Source organism: Acomys minous (assembly GCF_964271855.1).
Source record: "Acomys minous genome assembly, chromosome: 12".
Classification (NCBI taxonomy): Eukaryota; Metazoa; Chordata; class Mammalia; order Rodentia; family Muridae; genus Acomys; species Acomys minous.
The window spans coordinates 94,306,236-94,324,727 of NC_140493.1; the positions used below are offsets into that span (position 1 = coordinate 94,306,236).

The 18,492-nt window shown below is 49.5% G+C and overlaps 1 protein-coding gene across 4 annotated transcripts; it reads left to right on the forward strand.

Annotated features, from left to right (window-relative positions):
• The first annotated feature begins 1,808 nt into the window (after nucleotides 1-1,808).
• CD300LG (CD300 molecule like family member g) lies at nucleotides 1,809-16,563 on the forward strand. 4 transcript variants are annotated; one of them, XM_084748101.1, is made up of 8 exons: nucleotides 1,809-1,964; nucleotides 3,742-4,074; nucleotides 6,162-6,293; nucleotides 6,852-7,107; nucleotides 9,276-9,388; nucleotides 11,196-11,248; nucleotides 14,685-14,810; nucleotides 15,279-16,563. In XM_084748101.1, the coding sequence occupies exons 1-8, from the start codon at nucleotides 1,922-1,924 to the stop codon at nucleotides 15,396-15,398; spliced, it is 1,176 nt and encodes a 391-aa protein (XP_084604227.1). In that variant the 5' UTR covers nucleotides 1,809-1,921; the 3' UTR covers nucleotides 15,399-16,563. The 4 variants fall into 4 exon arrangements, with proteins under 4 accessions (XP_084604227.1, XP_084604229.1, XP_084604228.1 ...); XM_084748103.1 differs by having other exon boundaries at nucleotides 7,026-7,107; XM_084748102.1 differs by lacking the exon at nucleotides 6,162-6,293.
• The last annotated feature ends 1,929 nt before the right edge of the window (nucleotides 16,564-18,492 follow it).

Genomic DNA, 18,492 nt, shown 5'->3' on the forward strand with positions numbered 1-18,492 from the left:
TTAATGCTTTAACTGCTACTACCATGCCCCGACACCCCTTGGGAAACAGGAAGAAAACATACCACAATAGTAATAGTGTTTTTTCTAAAGCAAAAGGTGAATTACGAGTAACACTTCCATCCTTGCCTTCCCTTTTTTCTTAACATATCTGTATTATATAAACATTTGCTTAGATGCTATGCGTTGCAAGCATGAAGAACAGCTGTTTTGGAAAATGGCTTAGGGCTCCCTCTAGCGTGCGTGTTTGTTCTCTTCCCTTGAAAGAATAAATAAGTCTGCGAAGGGAAACAGTGCCTTGCTAGCTAAACAAAGCCTTTGGTTCAGGGGACCCGCCTTTCAACGCGCCTGGCCGAAGGTTTTCAGGGACTCAACTCAGCCCTGCCTGTACCGCCACCCGGTGTCCAAAAGCGGTACTGCGCCCCAAGCGATGGGATGACGGTCTGAAGCGCAGTCCCGTTGGTACTTAAAAGTTTTACCCCTGTCCCTCAATCTCTGCTCTATCTTTTTGAAAAAGATTTATTTATCTGTTTGTTTGTTTGTTTGTTTAATGTATTTAACCGCTTTATCTGCATGTATTCCTGCATGCCAGAAGAGGGCATCAGATCACATTATTAGATGGTTGTGAGCCACCATGTGGTTGCTGGAAATTGAACTCAGGCCCTTTGGAAGAGCAGTCGGTGCTTTTAACCTCTGAGCCATCTCTCCAGCCTCTGAATATATAATTTTAAATTTTTAATAAACTAAAAAAATTGAGGGCTGGAGAGATGGCTCAGTGGTAAAGAGCACATGCTGTTCTTCCAGGACTCTGGTTCGATTCCCAGCACTCACACTGTAGATCACAGTCATCTGTAACTTCAGCGTCAGGAGATCCAGTGTCTTCTTCTGGCCTCTGTGGGCACTGTGTACACAGGGTGCACAGACACAAATGCTGGCAAAGCATCAACACACATAAAAACTAAATAAAATGAAAACAATAAACTTTTAAAATGCTAAAAATAGGGAAATAGTTTTTAAACATATTATCAGTGATATGCTAGTCAACAAATATGCTTCCATACTCAGTACTTTGATACTCAGATCTAGGGGCAGGCCTAAAAACTCATAACTTTCCAAACAGCGGGGTATTTGGATAGATCAGCAAATACTGACTGTTTCAGGGTTTGTGATTCTTTTTTGTTTTGTTTTGTTTTTTTGTTTGTTTTCGAGACAGGGTTCCTCTGTGTAGCCTTGGCTGTCCTGGACTCACCTTGTAGACCAGGCTGGCCTTGAACTCACAGCAATCCGCCTGCCTCTGCCTCCCGGGTGCTGGGATTAAAGGCATGCGCCACCACCGCCCGGCCTGTGATTCTTATAGTAACGGTGGCAGGTTCTGAATACCTTTAGGAATTCTTTTTGTTTGTTTGGTTTTCAAGACAGGGTTTCTCTGTGTAGCACTGGCTGTCCTGGACTTGCTTTGTAGACCAGGCTGGCCTCGAACACACAGAGATCTGCCTGCCTCTGTCTCCCTGAGGGGTGAGATTAAAGGCATGTGCCACTGCGCCCTGCAGGAACTCTTAATAGTAGGGAAAACAATATATCAGAGGTTCCTAAAGGCCAAGATGCAAGTCTGAGAGTCCTGAATTGCACCAGCAGATCACAGATTAAGGCTAAACATAGGCTGGAGTTCCTGTGGGTCTGGAGGCTGTGGGATCCGACACTAGGTAGCAGGGGGCGCATGAGCACTGAGTAAAGGGAAAAGCAGAGACGCCGCCCGCCCGCCCGCCTGCCCGTACAAAGCTGGGCTGGGCATAGGGACCCACGCCCCTCCCCTCCCTTCCCCATCCCAGCCAGGCATTTGATTCTGCAGGAAGCGAAAGTACCCAGTAGTCTGAAGGAGCTCGCCACTGCAGGCATCTGCTCCTGCCGCGTTCAGCACCCAACCATGCGACCTCTGATCTTGCTGTGCTGCTGCCTGGTGCTCCCAGGTGAGGGGGACCAAGGTGGTAGGGATGAGGGGCCATACAGGCGCAGGCCTGAGCTTGCTCTTGTGGTCTGCAGCAGCTCCCTCCACGTCGTGAAGAAGTGGGGGAGGGGTGGGGTGGGAGGTGGGGCACTTCCGCTTCTCACCCCAGCTAAGCCATCCTCAGCCAGGCAGCCCTGGGCCCAGCGTTTGCTTTTTTTTTGAGCTCAGACCCAAGGTTTTCTTCCCTGGCTCTGCAGGTGTAAAGGGAGCTGAGCCGCTCTGATTGCAGACCCTGTTTACTCAGCTGTTTGCTTTTGTTTGTTTGTTTGTTTGTTTTGTTTTGTTTGAGACAGGGTCTCTGTAGCCTTGGCTGTCCTGGACTCCCTGTGTAGACCAGGCTGGCCTCGAACTCACAGTGATCTGCCTGCCTCTGCTTCCCAAGTGCTGGGATTAAAGGCGTGCGCCACCACTGCCCGGCACTTTTTTTGCTTTAATTTTTTCTTTCTTTCTTTTTTTTATTTTAATGTATTAGTGTGTGTGTGTGTGTGTGTGTGTGTGTGTGAGAGAGAGAGAGAGAGAGAGAGAGAGAGAGAGAGAGAGAGAGAGAGAGAGAGAAAGAGAGAAGGAAGAGGGAGGGAGAGAGGGAGAATGCGTATGTCACAACACTCATGAGGTCTGAGTACAACTTTTGGGGCTCTCTCTCCACTGTGGGATTAGGGGGATCAAACTCAGGACATTAGGTTTTTATCACAAGTGCTCTTACTGTTGAACATGTGTGTGTGTGTGTGTGTGTGTGTGTGTGTGTGTGTGCACATGTGCACATACACATGCATGTATACATATGTATGGATGACTATATATAGTATAATATGTATACACACACATATATATAATGTTTAGTACAGTCATTGCAGGAGGGCAAAGGGCTGAACAGTAAGAGTGCCACAGTGCCACCCTCAGGAAGGTTTCCTTTAATTTTATAATTCCCCCCCCCCTTTTTTTTTTCTTTTCTGCAATGCACAGGGTTGGGTGGAACCTGGGGCACACTAAGTGAGTGCTCTACAGCTACGCCCTCTTTCCATGTTTTACCTCAGACAGACCGGCCTCGAACTTGCTCTGATCCCAAGCAGCTGGGATCACAAGAGGGGCTGGGCTAGTCAGGATGCATCTTATAATTGATATCGGTTGCTCAATTGGTCATGTTTCTTCAGCTTTCCCTTAGCAATATGTAAAATTAGCTCCTGCTGTGTTTTAAGTCTCGCTACATGTATTTATTACGTGTGTATGCACATACGAACATGCATTGGTACGCGAGTGCAGCAGCACACATGAGGAGGTCAGTCTGAGCCCTTTGTCTCTTTCTTGAGGGTTGGACTCAGGTCATCAGACTTAGCAGCAAGCACCTCTACCCTCTGAGCCATCTGGGCAGCCTGGCTTGTGTCTGTCAAATGCAACGAAGGAGGATGTTATTATCATCTGTAATAACATCTAAAGAAAACTCGGATGGGCTAAGCAACTTGCCCAAGGTCACAAAACAACTGAGTGCCAATGCTGGGACTCAAACTCCCAGCTGTCCAAATCTAGGGTACCCGCTCTATCCCGCCCCCTTTCAGCTAATGGGGTTTAGAGAAAGAGTGACAAGTTTGTCCTAAGATTCCCCACAGGAAGGGAGAACCCTGGGGTTCTACAGAGCTGCCCCGGAAGGCCTGACAGAAAAGCCTGTTGAGATGAGGGCTTCTGCTCGTGGCCCGGGTCTTGGATCCATGGAAATCCCGTCTCCGTTCACGCTGTACTTTCAGGTTATGAAGCCCTGAAGGGCCCAAAGGAGATCAGTGGATTTGAAGGTGACACCGTGTCCCTGCAGTGTACCTATGAGGAGAAGGTGGCAGAACACAGGAAGTACTGGTGCCGGCAGGGTGGCATCGTGCTGTCCCGCTGCTCTGACACTGTCTACACAGATCGGGACCAGGAGGTGACACGGGACAGGATGTCCATCCGAGACAGCCCCAAAGAGCTCTCGATGACCGTGACCATGAGGGGCCTCACCCTGAAGGACTCGGGGAAGTACTGGTGCGGGGTCGACAGGCTGGGCTTCGATGAGTCTTCTGAGGTCTCTGTCATCGTCTTCCCAGGTAATGAATGAGTCTCCTTCGCCTGCCTGGGTGGCGGGGGACATAACAGAGACCAGGGATGTGTACGGGCATCCGAGCGGTGGATTCAGTTCCCCCATTACAGAAGGCCGTCAGTCTTGGTACCAACCTCACCAGGTCTCTCCAGGACTCCCTGTGTCACAAATAATCCCACAGCCTCCTGAGGTCAGGCCAACCATGGCTGTACCCCAGGCCAGGTCCGAAGTGTCCCCTAACCATGTACCGGCCTCACCTTTGTTTTCATCTTCCGTATCTGGGGAACCCAGGGGGAAGGAAGGCAGAGGAGGGGAGAGTCATGGAGAGCTAGATGCATCTCCGTGCCACAGATGGGGGGGGCAGAGACCCCAAGGCACCCAGCGACAGACCTAAGGTAGAAGCAGGAAGCAAAACAGGCAGGATTCAAGGCCAGATCACTGCCACTTTTATCTCTGTTCAAAAGATGGGCCCAGGAGGCAGGACCCATCCTAAGGCCAGGTCTGTCCTCAGAACCCGTTCCCTGTCACCTGTGGGCCCCTATGACAATTCAGGGAGATAAAAGTGAATTAAACTGAACAACAAAGGCAGCAGTATCAAAGCCTTGCTGAGGAGACTGAGGGGTGTGGCTCCGGGGTAGAGACTCTGTCTGGTGTGTGAGACCCTGGCTTCTACCCCTAATCCTCTAGCAATAAAAGCAACACTGGGGAGTGGCTCCCCCCATTATTTGAAAGGTTCACCAGTCTCTTCCAATTCTTAACCGGTGCACAGACATCCGCTTTATGTCTCCTTGTGATCGGCGCCATCTTTATTTTATTTATTTTGCTTTTGAGACGGTGTCTCACTATGCAGCCCCGGCTGGCCTTGAACTCACAGAGATCTACCTGTCTCTGCCTCCTGAGTTCTGGGACAAAGGTCCTGTGCCACCTCTGCCCAGCCTGGTGTTCTCTAGTTCTGAGGCTATCTTGTGTCTGGTCACCTCTCAGTGTGTGATCCCTGCATTCTCATTTTCTCATGTCAGAGCTGGTTGGCTTCTGATGGCAGTTGATATTAACAATAATGAGGGCTGTGTGGGTGGCTGCTCCACAGCCACTGGGGACACTGGTCTATAATGCTTATGGGTTCCTATGGTAGCAACACTCCTGCAAAGCCAATTTCTACCTGCCAATCACTTAACAACCAACTCTCAGATTTCCTGAAGAGTTAGCAGACCAGAGTGAACTAACCGCCCCCAGGGCCAAACTAGGTTAGGTAATAGCTGCTATTATTTCCTTTATCTCTCAGCTCCTGGAGGCCCAAGGCAATGGATAGAGACTTAGAAACACTCAAAATAAAAGCTGCTCTTTATTTACAGAAGATTTTGTCAGCTGCTTGGGGGGGGGGAGGGAAGCACACATACTTGGCACAACGTTTACAATAGAGAATGGAGAGCAAGCCCAGACTGTCCAGGCTGGGTGTGGTCAGAAAAGACTCCAGGACACCAGCCCTTGAAAAATCCCAGCCCTGGAAGAGACCCTTCAAAGTCATAGTCTAGTCAAAGCAGGCACTCGCTCCCCTGGAGGCAAGCCCAGGATAACGGGGTGCACAAAGGAAAAGGTGAATTCCTCCATATTACTGGGGCAGAGATGTAGGAGAATGATTTCACAGAGAAACAAGATAGCAAAGGCACAGCGGTAGAAAGGCTGACCCTGAACACCGGGCATCTCCACACTTTGACAAGATGATTTGAAGTCTTGAGTTTCAAAGGCCTTGAGGGACACCCCAAGTAAACATTTCAGCTCATGGCTGCTTGGGGGGTCACTGAGTGCTCCCAAGTAAGAGGCGATAGCATCAAAGGCGTGTCTCAGAAATACAGGTGTCGGTGCAAAGGGTGACGTGAAGGGAGCAGGCTGGGGGCAAGGGACACAGAATGAGCCAATGAGAGACCAGTGTGGCCAACAGGTGGGGAAGGCCTGGGAACTTCTGGAATCTTCCAGGCATGGCCTCTGATTAGCTCAGAGGAGACAATGATGACACACCTCTGCTGAGGCTGAGGGGAAGCTGCCACCTGTGGTGATATTTGCCTCCCCTGAGAGCAGCCTCTCCCTTTCCTCTAGGAAAAAGGGACAGTGCCATCCCCGCTGGCACCTGCTGTCCTTCTTCCCCAACTCCTTCCTTCCAGCCTCTTACAGCTACAAGGAGCCTGCAGCCCAAGGCAAAAGCCTGGCAGACTCAGCTCCCAGAACTGAGTGAGTCAATGGCTCTCCCGCCCCTTCCCCATCTCAGGAAACATACAGTGAGGGCCACCCAGATGTTCCCCCCACAACCTCCGAAGCCAGAATGGCTCAGAGGGGTTCAGCATTGACTCAGGGTCAAATGGGAAATGGCTACAGCTGTGCCCAAAGCTCTTCCTCCGGGATCTGAGGCGAGCCAGACATTGGCCCAGTCTTTGGCAGCTGAAGGAGGTCAGATCTTGCTGAGGAGTAGGGGTCAGAAGGCCTGTGCCGGGTGTAATGGAGAACTTGCTCTTTGGTCAGAGAGGAGGTGACCCTGGCTTGGACCGAGGCAAGGTCCATGAAGGTGTCTGTGGAGTTGTGTAGAAGAGGGTCTTGGGTGTAGGGTCCTCTGAAAGAAAAATAGGTTATATGCCTGGCCCAGGTCTTTTTGCTCAAAGGGGCCTCACCTAGGCCTCTGCTTGCCTCCTGGGGGAGTGATTTAGTTGAGGGTGTCCTGAGAGATGGGGGAAGGTTCACATTCAAGGGTCAGTCTGGGTTCGAGGTGCTGAAGCATTGCTTTTGGACTTGTAGCTTCTCCTGATCTCCACCCGACAGTCGTCACGGCCAAACAGGGGAAGATAGGAGTCAAAGTCCCTGTACTCACCGAGGGGGCCCCAGCCCGGTCTGCAGGAACCTCCCAGGTTCCCCCAGGAACCTCTCCATATGCAGGGAGCTCTCCTCACACAGCAACCTCTCCTCATGCAGGGAGCTCCCGCCCAGTGTTCTGGCTGCCCCTCACCACACCGAAGGACGCCGTGGCTGTAGCCAGCAGCGTCTCCAAGTCCAGGTGAGTCCAGGGGGAACCTAAGACTGTACTCTCTTCCGTCCAGGCAGACACTTCCTTTCATTGTGGCCACAGTCTGTGTGCTCAGCCCATTTCAGACCCCATTTCCCTCACGGGACCTTTTTTTTTTTTTCTTCTTCTTCTTTCTTTCTTTTCTTTTTTTAAGATTTATTTATTTATTTATTATGTACACCGTGCTCTGCCTGCATGTACACCTGCAGGCCAGAGGAGGGCATCAGATCACATTATAGATGGTTGTGAGCCACCATGTGGTTGCTGGGAATTGAACTCATGACCTCTGGAAGAGCAATCAGTGCTCTTAACCGCTGAGCCATCTCTCCAGCCCCTTTTTTCTTGTTTTTGTTTTTGTTTTCCCGAGACAGGGTCTCTCTGTGTTAGCCTTGCCTCTCCTAGACTCGCTTTGTAGACCAGGCTGGCCTCAGACTCATAGTGATCCACCTGCTTCTGCCTCCCCAAGCGCTGGCTTCACAGGGACACTTGCACAGCACACATCCTGCAGCCCTACTGACCTGGACACACAGGGCCATCTGAGGTGACAGGTCCACCTTGGTCCCAGAACTCATCTGTCTTCTGTTCAAGCCATCCCAGCTCGTGGTTTTGCCTGTATACTTTACACTGAGCCGCGTGCCGCATGGACATATGAAACCCTTCACCAACTTTTGTCTTTACACAGCTGGATTCCAACCTGCAGCCAGAGTAGGGGCTCCACTGACTCCCAGTTCCTGACTTGCAGGTCACTGCTGGCAGCTTCAGGCCAGAATGGAAGTGTCCTGTAAGGCTGGGGTCCTTTGTACCTCAGGCAGAGCACACTCTGATGGGCTCTGAAACACTGGCCCCCTAGTGCTTCCTGATTTCTTTAGGAGGTAAGGGGCCTGACTGGGCTCAAAGTCAGGGTGCTGTGCTACCATCAAACTGGTGCTGCTGACACCTACTCACGGGCCAGTGAGTCTCCCCATTTTTTTTTTTTTTTTTTTTGCCAGACGTGGAGGTGCAGTCCTATAACTCCAACTACTCGGAAAGCTGGGATAGGAAGATCACAAGTTCAAGGCCAGGCTGGGTAACTTTGTGAGACCTTGCCTAAAAATCAAAAGCAGGGCTGGTAAGACAGCCCAGCTCAGTGGACAAAGTGCTTGGCGTACAAGGCTCACACGATCTGAGTTCGATTCCCCAGAACCCACAAAAGAGTAGAAGGAGAGAACAGACTCGGCATGTGGGCCATGGCACGCTCTCCCTCCGCTAATCATGTACTCAATACTAATAATAATAATAATAATAATAATAATAATAATAATAATAATAATAATAATAATAATAATAAATAACTAATTTTTAAGTGAGAAGTGGGATAAGAAATAAAGCTCAATAGTGGGGTGCTTACCCGTGTGTATGAGGTTGTACACTCAATCCTAGCACCCCAGTTTTCCTAGCACAACACAGGATCATTTTTGCTTAGTGAATTATATAATTTAAAAAAATTTTAATTTAATTAATTAATTAATTTTTTTGGTTTTTTTTTTGAGACAGGGTTTCTCTGTGTAGCCTTGGCTGTCCTGGAGTCACTTTGTAGACCAGGCTGGCCTTGAACTCACAGCGATCCACCTGCCTCTGCCTCCCGAGTGCTGGGATTAAAGGTGTGCGCCACCACGCCCGGCTTGTGAATTACATAATTTAGCAGAAAATGTAGCTATGCACTGTGTCAAGATGTATTTTTGGTGGTGGTGGGAAATCTTGAGTTTGAGATAAGATCTCTCGTGTAGCTCAGGCTAGCCTCCAGCTCCCTCTGTAGCCAAGGATGACCTTAAACTCCTGATAGTCCTGCCTTCATTTCCCAAATACAAGGATTGCACAGGAAACCTCACCTGGCTTCGCACTAAGTATCTTAAACAGCCCATCGTGTTTCATCCTTGCAGCTCTGCTTCCCAGCAGGTGAGATCGGTGCCCTGGAAAGTTAGGTCACCTGTCCCTGAAGTGTCAAGACCAGGGTTCGACCCCAGGACGCCTGCATGCAGGGTCTGAGTACCCTGCCAGCCTGGTCCTGGTTGTATTAGATTTCAGGCCAGGAGCTGGCTCTCTCAGCCTATGCATGGGATTCAGGGACACAGATGGCTGATCTGGTAACAACCACCAGGCTCCTTCTGTCTCTCCTCCAGCGTGTCCATCCCGATGGTCCGCATGATGGCCCCAGTCCTGGTGCTCTTGTCCCTCCTCCTGGCCGCAGGCCTCATTGCCTTTGGCAGCCACATGCTCCGGAGGAGAAAGAAAGGTAAAGTGGTTGAGGTGTTGGGGGGAGTGGGAGGCTCACACCCTCCTGGGCTACATCATCTACTTAGACCTGCGGGCCTCAGGGGGTCTGTCTGACAACCTTGGGCACAGTGGCGCATCCCTTTAATCCCAGCATTTGAGAGGCAGAGTCAGGTGGATCTCTGTGTGTTTGAGGCCAGCCTGGTCTGAGAGCGAGTTCCTGGACAGCCAGAGCGACACCAAGAAACCCTGTCTCGAAAAACCAAACCAAACAAACAATCAAAAAAAAAATTTTTTTTTTTGCCGTGAGACAGCCAGCACTGGGAAGAACAGCTCAAACAGAGAGTGAGAGTTTTCTAACATGAAAGTTAAAAGCCAGGATGGAAGCTCATGGCTATAACCCCAGCACTTGGAAGGTGAAGAAGGCAGGAGAGTCAGGAGCTTCAAGATAATCTTGGATACATCGTGAGTTCAATACTAGCCTGGGATATGTGAGACTCTACAGAGATAGACAGACAGACAGACAGACAGATAGATAGAGCAAAAGAGCCAGTAAAGATACTTTTAACAACATAGTTCATTCATATACCTGAATCATAATCAATTCAACATGGAACCAATATTAAAACATTAATGAAAGCTGGACATTGTAATGTAAACCCGTGGTCTCAGCTACTCAGACTCGGGCAGGGGAACGAGTTGAGTCCAGGAATTTGAGCAATGCAGCCAGACCTATCTCAAAACCCCAACAAAATCTAACTATCATACCCTACACCACCCCCCCTCAACCCCCATTGAGCCTTTGGAAGCTTAGGTGTGATTTCAAGGGACCATGTTTCAGTGCTGGGTGACACGTGTGGCTTCGGGTGACACGTGTGGCTTCTGGCTCCTATGCTGGATGGTACAGGCCAAGCATATATCATGATGTGATGTTTATTAATTGTTCCAGATGCCAGGAGAGGCCCTGCATCTCCTCTTCATTAACCTCCTGTGCTGTGGGGTGCCCCATCGGACTGTGGAGCCAGGAAGACACCTATTATGGCATCCCAGGCTTGCTTCCTCCCTTGCCTCTGTGACTCCAGGAAGAAATCTAACCTTCATTCATGTCCCCAGGTCCCCTCATAGGAGGCCAGGAGGAAACACACAGGGAAGGAACAGCCTCAACAAAGAAGCCACTTAGCATCTTACCTCTAGAGTTGTACCTCCCCTAGCGAACAGCAGCGCCCCCTCTGGTAGCTTGTTAGAAGTGCAGGGCCTCAGATTCAGAACCTGCTTTAAGAAAAATTAATCCTCCAGCAGGATCCCTGTGCAGGTCAACACAGAAAAGGCCTTATCAATTGATGTCGGCTGGCCGTTTCTTTGGCTTTCTTCGGAAAAGATAGACCACAGTGAGAGAGAAAAAAAATGCTCACCTCGTGGCTAGGAAGTAAAAAGAAGACGAGATTCCACAGCCTCCTTCAAAGACACGTCCCCAATAGCCTAAAGACCTCCCCTAGGTCCCACCTCTTTAAAGTCTTACCACTTCGCAAGAGCGCCAAGCTGGGGACGAAGCCTCCAAGGGGACAGTTAAGATCCATGCTGTAGTTATCCCCTACGCATGTTAGAGTTCAGGAAGTGGGTACAGCTTCCTCACTCGTTTTCTAGCTCACACGGAAGATCTCAAATGCCAGCTCCTTCCTAAATGGCTGGGCTAGGCAAGGTTTCCTGTGTCAGGGCCTGTCAGCGCCCTCTGGGAAGCCCTCCTACACAGGTGCCATGAGCCTGTGCATTCTGGGAATGGCTTCAGAGTTCTTCCTGGCCTGAAGGTTCTCTTTCCGGGTCTCTTTCAGCTTGTCTGACCACAGAGACACAGCGGAATGAGAAGGTCTACCTCTCATCCTCGGTAAGGACACAGGGAATCCAACATCTGAGATCAAGCCGTCCGGGACTGAGGTCAGACTCCTGGGCTCATCTTTGTGCCCACCCAGAGGCAGAGCTTGCTCCCAGTCTTGAAAGGATCTGTGAGAATTGTAAGACCATCCCTCTAGGGTGTGAGCTACATGGAGTGTCCATCAGCATGAAACCGGGGCGGCCCAGAGAGTATGAGGGTCCGGCCCAAACTTCACACAGCACATTGTTTCTGGTCCTCCAGGGGGGTCCTGAGATCATACTGGCCTAGCTGCTCAAGGGCCCTGCTGCAAGAGCCTCCCACCCCACACACACATCCCACATACGCAGGGTACCAGGGTATGTGTGTGGAAAAGAACTGAGATTCTTGTGCCCATCTTTCTGGGGAACCAAGCTGCCCAAGGCTACCCTTCCCTGACCTCTGAAGGAAAAAGGAGTTTCCCTCCCCACCCCCTACCCCCACCACCGACTGCAGAATTATACTCATGAAACAAAAATTCCACTTTGCCTTGCCTGATCCCCTGGCCCAGATCCACCCAGTTACTACTAAGGCATTTCCATCCTTCTCCCCCCACAAACGTGGGTCAGGAAAAGAGGAGCTATCACTGCCGCCTTCTTTCCTGGCGCCAGTGAGGACAAAGGAGTCCAGCCAGGTCCCCAGGGGAAGGCCCGGTGGGAAAAGGCTCTTCCTTGCTTTAGGAAGCAGCTGTTGTTGTCACGGGAAGTGGGACAAGGCCAAAAGTGGCAAAGGGGAGTGAGGGAAAAGTCATGGAGGCAGAAGGGCTGCCCCCATAGGCTACTTCAGACCCCAGCCATTTGGCTGTGTGTTGGGGTGGGGAGCTCTTCAGGAGAAGCCAGCCACGGGGTATGTGTGTGGGTGGCTGGGGGGTGGGGTGGGGGTGGGGTGGGGGTGGGGTGAGGGGATGGGGGTGTTGTCTCCCACTGTTACCTCCTGTCCTTCTACTCTGGGCAGGGCTGCTTCTAATCTGCAGCACCTGAACTCCCCCTACAGACAAGAAAGGGAGGGACAAGAAAGAGCCCAGGGCAGTGAGCAGAAGGGCACTGAGTAGCAGCCCCTTAAGGTGGAAGGATAGAAGAGGGTACCTCAAAGGTCAGAGGTCACAGCCACCAGAACATAGCTGGCTGAGGATGTGTGGTTTGCTTAATTCATTTCCCATTTGACTTTTTAAAGAATTTATTTATTTATTTATTTATTTATTTATTTATTGTGTATACAGGGCTCTGCCTACATATTCACTTGCACAGAAGAGGACACCAGATCTCATTATAGATGGTTGTGAGCCACCATGTGGTTGTTGGGAATTGAACTTAGGACCTCTGGAAGAGCAGGCAGTGCTCTTAACCTCTGAGCCATCTCTCCAGCCCTGCCCCCATTTTATAGACATAGCAACAGAGACTCAGAGAGGGTAATTCTGTGCCCACGGTAACCCTGCCTAAGAAAAACACAACTAGACCAAACTATCCAAGGTTTGTGGTGCTGGCTACAGAGCCCTGTGTCTTTTGTTTTAAATAGCTTATTTACTTTGTGTTTTTGCCTAAATGTGTGTCTGTGTGAGAGTTTCAGATCCCCTGAACATTACAGACAGTCCTAGAAATGGAGTTAGAGACAGTTGTGAGCCGCCATGTGGGTGCTGGGAATTGAACCCCAGGTCCTCTGGAAGAGCAGCCTGTGCTCTTACCTGCTGAGCCATCTCTCCGGCCCCCCCACCCCAAGTCCTATGTCTTACATCCTTCCACATGGAAATGCAAAGATTGGGGGGGAAAATCTAGCCATATGTACTGTCCAGGGCTAGTCCTCCAGAAAAAAGAAACAATCTTTACCCCTAAGTATGGGATAGCCACAGACCAACTGTCTCCTGCATTGTTTCCTTCTGCTGAATCTTTGAGGCCCACGGAAAAGAGCAGACAGCTTGCTTGTTATCTCTGATTAGAAGCAAAGAAATAGCACAATTACTCCATTCCAGAAGTTCGTGTTCTTTGGGTAGGAAGATGCTGCCTGGTATCTGTGATGCCTGTATTTGGTAGCGTGCTTACCCAGCATGCATGAAGCAAGCCATCGTAAAACTGGATGTGGTGGCACACACCTGTAACACTCAACACTCAACAAAGTAGAGACATAAGGATCAGAAATTCAAAGTCATCCTCAGCTGTCTAAGAAGTTCAGAGCCACCCTAGGATGTATGAGACCCTATTTCAAAAAAACAAAACCAGGCATCGCAGGCCTCAGCCAGTTAATATCACATTAAATTTTTTGAAAATCATTGAGAGTTTGCAACTTGCCTCTATGGATCTGTACCTTTTGTGGTCGAATTTTTGTTGAGTTATTTTATAGCCCAAATAGGTAACTCAATCTCCCCTCTGGTTTTTTGGTTTTGTTTGTTTGTTTCTTTGTTTCTGGAGCATTCTGTAACCACCAGCATGGCAGAATTCTTTGTGTCTCCTTAAACATTTTCTCTAAAGTATCTAAATCAGAGTCAGCCAACAAAATATCACCCATGTAATGGTAAATGACAGATTGAGGAAATTGCCTATGAATTATTTCTAACAGTTGTCATACAAAGTATTGACATAAAGTTGGACAACTCAAAATCCCCTGTGGAAGTACCTTCCAATGGCATCTCTTTATGGACCACTACTGTTCAGTGTAGGTATTGAGAAAGCAAACCTTTCCCTATTCTGCTCATGCAAAGGTACTGTGAAAACAACAACAACAACAACAACAACAACAACAACAATATTTTAAGTCAATTACTATTATAGGCCATGACCTAGGCAACAAGGAAGATAAAATTCCAGGCTGTAAAGGACCCATTGGTTGAATTACTCTATTCATTGTTCTTAAATCTGCTGCCATTCTCCTTTTTCCTGATTTTGTTTTTGTAACAAACACAGGAGAATTTCATGGGCTGGTAGATTCCTCTATATGGTGAGACCCCAGCTGCTCTTGGACCAGTTCTTCAAGTGCCTGCAATATTTCTTTCATTCTGGGCCACTGCTCTTGCCACACAGGTCTGTTTGATAGCCACTCTAAGGGCAAGGCTGTTGGTATGTCAGCAAGGCATAGTGACACATACCTTTAATCCTAGCATCCTGGAGGTCCATGGACCACTGTGAGTTCAAGGCTAGCTATTCCACACAGCAAGTCTACAGTTTACAGCCAGGGTTACATTTATTGAGGTCCTGTCGTTAAAAAATAATGTTCTCTGGATATTATGACCCTGAGAAAAACTTCTCATTTTATAGCTGAGGAACCTGAGCTCCTGAGAGTTCCCAGCTTGCCAAGGAAACTCCCAAGTGGAGGTAGCCCTTGGAACTGTGTCCTTCCTCCTTAGCTCCTCTGGGCTTGACTCCAGGCCATCCAGGCAGCTAAGAACATACTGTTCTCAGTTCTGACCAAGTCTCTCTTACAGCCTCCACCGCTGAGGAACAGCTGGACCCCTGCAGATGCCATGATCAACCTGGCGGCGCCCCCAGAGTGTCTCGGCAACCCCAAGCCCTTTGCTGTGCCCTCCTCTGAGACTCAGGACCTCAGCCAGGTGTGGACAGAAGGGCTCTGGAACCCATGTCATCTGACACCACTGAGATAATGCGGACAAGGTGGAGGGGGCTGTGTGTGGTTCTTTCCCCAGCATCCTCTTCCCCAGAAGCTAACCTCCCGCATCTGTCCGCCTAGCTTATCAAAGCCATACACCTAGGTCATTTCACCAGAACCCAAACTACGTTCTCCTTTTCCCTGTTCAGAAAAATTATTTAATAGTTTGCCGGGTGTTAAACAGTTCTATCTGAGTGGGGCATTGTGGTCCATGCTTGTAATCCCAATGTTTGGGCATCTGTGGTCAGAGGGAGGAGCTGGGGGATTAGAAACCAGCCTGAAGCGTTCACCACCCACAAGAGATGAGATAGGGCTGTGGAGGAGGCTCTGCAGCGCCCCCTGCAGATGACGTTGTAAAAGCTAGCGAGGATGCCTCCGTACCACCACTCAACCTCGCCTGTCATCTCTCCAGACTAAAGCGGAAGAAGCAGCACTTTCCTTGGACGCCGAGGAGGATGCGGACGTGAAGACAGCCCCTCCCCAGGAGACGTCTGCAGAGGATCTGGCCTTCTCCGAGTTCATCTCCGTGTAACTGCAGAACGCCCCGTGGTCAGGCACCACCGTGAAGCTCAACGGCTGAGTTTGCGTGAATTCTCGGGCTCTGCTCACCATCCCCCGGCTCTGTCCACCTTCCTCCAGGCCCCAGGATGGCAAAGAAGTGTCTGTGGACCCTGGAGTCCCCCCTGGGTGGTACTTGACAATTCCAGCCAGAGGCTGGGACCTCCCGACATGTTCTAATCCCTAGGAAGAGTGCATGACTGTGGGCCTTCACCAGGGCCCAGCAAGGCTCACTAGATGAGGGCTGAGTTTGTATGCATTGCAGAAAATTCCCTGGGCGTGGTTGACCAGCAACAGTCCCGCCTCCCATCCCCCGCAGATCCCACTTTCTCCTCCCTCCAATTCTCCTGCATCAGGTGCCACGGAGGAGGGAACATGTCTACAAAACACCTGCATCCTGTCCCTTCATAAAATAATTAAAACAAAATTCCGGAGCCTCATCGTCTCTAGGGCAAGCAATGCCCGGGACTTCGCGGCTCCATTGAGTGACCAGGGATTCCTATACTCGGGCCCTAATGGATCCTCAGCCCCTTCCAGGCTGGCGGATGCTTTCTCCCTTTCACTATGGGCTCCCTAGAGCTCCGATCATCACACCCTGACCGCAGGAGCTTCCTGATGTGCTCCCTGGCCGAGTACATGTCTGGAGGGTCCCAGCCAAAGGCAGCCGGGGATCGCCTGTCCTTCCCTGAGGCCCTAGCTTTGGAAGGACATTGGAGGAAGGATCCTTATCATGCCTGTCCAGAAGGGGTTACTCTTCCATGGGCTCTGGAGGCTGGTGGAGGAGGAAGAGGAAGAGGAGGAAGAGGAGGAGGAGCAGGAGGAGGAGCAGGAGGAGGAAGATGAGGAGGAAGAAGAGGAGGAAGATGAGGAGGAAACCAGAAAGGGGGGGCTGAGGGAGGGGACAGGAAGAAACTAGTCTCTAGTTACTAGAGGAGAATGCTAAATCCAGGCCTACTGGGTGAGGCAAGACAGACTGGTTCAACTCCTCCTCCCCCCCCCCCCCCTTTTTCTATTTTGTTTTGAAGAGTAAAATGTTGGGAAAGAAGGTATCGGGTATATAAAACATAGAAATATAGGGCAAAAAAAAAAATAAATAAATGAACAAACGGACAGCGCTGTTTTAAAGGTCATCTACAACCTCACCAAGCCCTGTTGACAGCCCTAACCACTGTGGGCAGGGGTGCCCTCCTCTGGCCATCATGTGTCTCGCAGATGCTCAGATCGCAGAGGGGGCATCCCACTGCGCACTGCACGCCGCTCTCCCCGTGTTAACCCATCACAAGCATTCCCTCTGCGTTCTGCAAACCTCGCACAATAAACCGCTTCTCGGCTGCGTATTATCTTGTGCCTCAGTTTACCAAACCAGTTCCGTCACTACAGTCTTGCTGCAGTGAACATTTTGGTTCCTTTCAAAACACAGAAATATTACGTGCTTTCATTTTAAACCCAGCTGTGGGATATGGGCCATGATTTTGACAGCTACAAGGGAGTTTCTGCAAGGGTGTGACATTTGGAATTCTGGGGACTCTGCATAGGGCTTATAAATGCTAGGGCCCCAAGAGGCCAGTGGGTTGCTATGTAGTGTTGGTAGCTGTTGAGTAGTTGTGCACAAAGACGGGAGGAGGAGGAGGAAGAGGGGAGGAAAAGAACAAAGAAATTAATGTCCTGACAGTGAAGATCAAACTTGCCCCAATTAGCTTTGACACCCCTAATCATCAGGAAGTGGTCTAAAGATAACTCTATTCTTTTTTTTTTCTCTCCTATCTGGTGTTAGGGGAGCGAAAGGGTGAAAGGAAAAAAAAAAAAAAAACTCACAAGGTAGCCAAAAGTCTGGCTACAACTAGCTGTTTAATTTGCACGGTGAATCTTAGTGCCACCGGGAGTCTCTAGAAGGACTCGTGTGTGTGGAAACGCGGTCCTGGGGAGAGAATGCTTCCTTCTTTTCCTAACCTTCCCCAGTCCCTTCGCTTCTCTGGCCTCCTCTCTCTGCTCGCCTCTCCTGGAGGGATGACTCAGTAGGTACAGTGTTCGCTGTGCAGGCAAGAGGACCTGCATTCAGGTCCCTAGGAAAAGCATCCTTTTGAGGCTGTAGCCCCAGTGCTAGAGCGGGGGATTGGGGGGAGGGACATGACTATACAATGAATCCCAGGAACACGTTAGCCAAAACATCAACCTCTATATTCAATGAACGTGTGTGCACGTGCGAGAGAGAGAGAGAGAGAGAGAGAGAGAGAGAGAGAGAGAGAGAGAGAGAGAGAGAGAGAGAATCTGTACCTATAGACCATGCAACTCCATTAATATGTTAAAAATTTGGATAAACAGTGCTCCCAGGCTGCCAAATAGAAGGGTACACCCAAAAACGTTCATCCAACGTGTACTCACAAAGTAACGCACACCTATGACGCTGGAATTTAGGAGGCTGATGTAGAAAAATTGCAATTTCTAGGCTAGTCTGTGCTGCATGCTCAGACCTTGCCTCAAAACACAACAGAAACTAAAGCATGACGCTGTTTAAGACTGGTGGGAAAGAAACACATCTCTCTCTCTTTTTCTCAATTATAAAATGGCACAATTGCTTTCTGTCAAAAATTTGAAATTATATATATATATATTTTTTTTTTTTTTCCTTTTTAAGACAGGATTTCTCTGTGTAGCCTTACCTATCCTGGACTCGATTTGTAGACCAGGCTGGCCTCGAACTCACAGTGATCCACCTGCCTCCGCCTCCCAAGTGCTGGAATTAAAGGCATGTGCCACCACGCCCGGCCCTTGAAATTATATTTTAAAAAACTAATGACAAAAAAAAAAAAAAAAAAAAGTCAGGCATGGCAGTGCATGCCTTTAGTCCTAGGAGGCAGAAACAGGTGGATTTCTGTGAGCTTGAGGCCAGCCTGGTCTACATAGTGAGTTCCAGGACAGGCAGGGCTACACTGAGAAACCCTGCCTCAAAAAAGCAAATTATTTCTTTTATTTAATTTCAGATCATCTCTGTTTTATTTAGGAAAATATCTTGATGCCAATTGGAAGCTAAAAAGAAGCTTCATTACTGGGCAGTGGTGGTGCACGCC

What these genes read in the sequence shown, in the direction of transcription:
- CD300LG (XM_084748101.1), top strand. Translation starts at nt 1,922, where the DNA reads ATGCGACCTCTGATCTTGCTGTGCTGCTGCCTGGTGCTCCCAG. An exon ending in CTCTGTCATCGTCTTCCCAG is followed by an intron (nt 4,075 to 6,161) that starts GTAATGAATGAG and finishes CCTTTCCTCTAG; the next exon opens with GAAAAAGGGACAGTGCCATC. An exon ending in AGCAGCGTCTCCAAGTCCAG is followed by an intron (nt 7,108 to 9,275) that starts GTGAGTCCAGGG and finishes TCTCTCCTCCAG; the next exon opens with CGTGTCCATCCCGATGGTCC.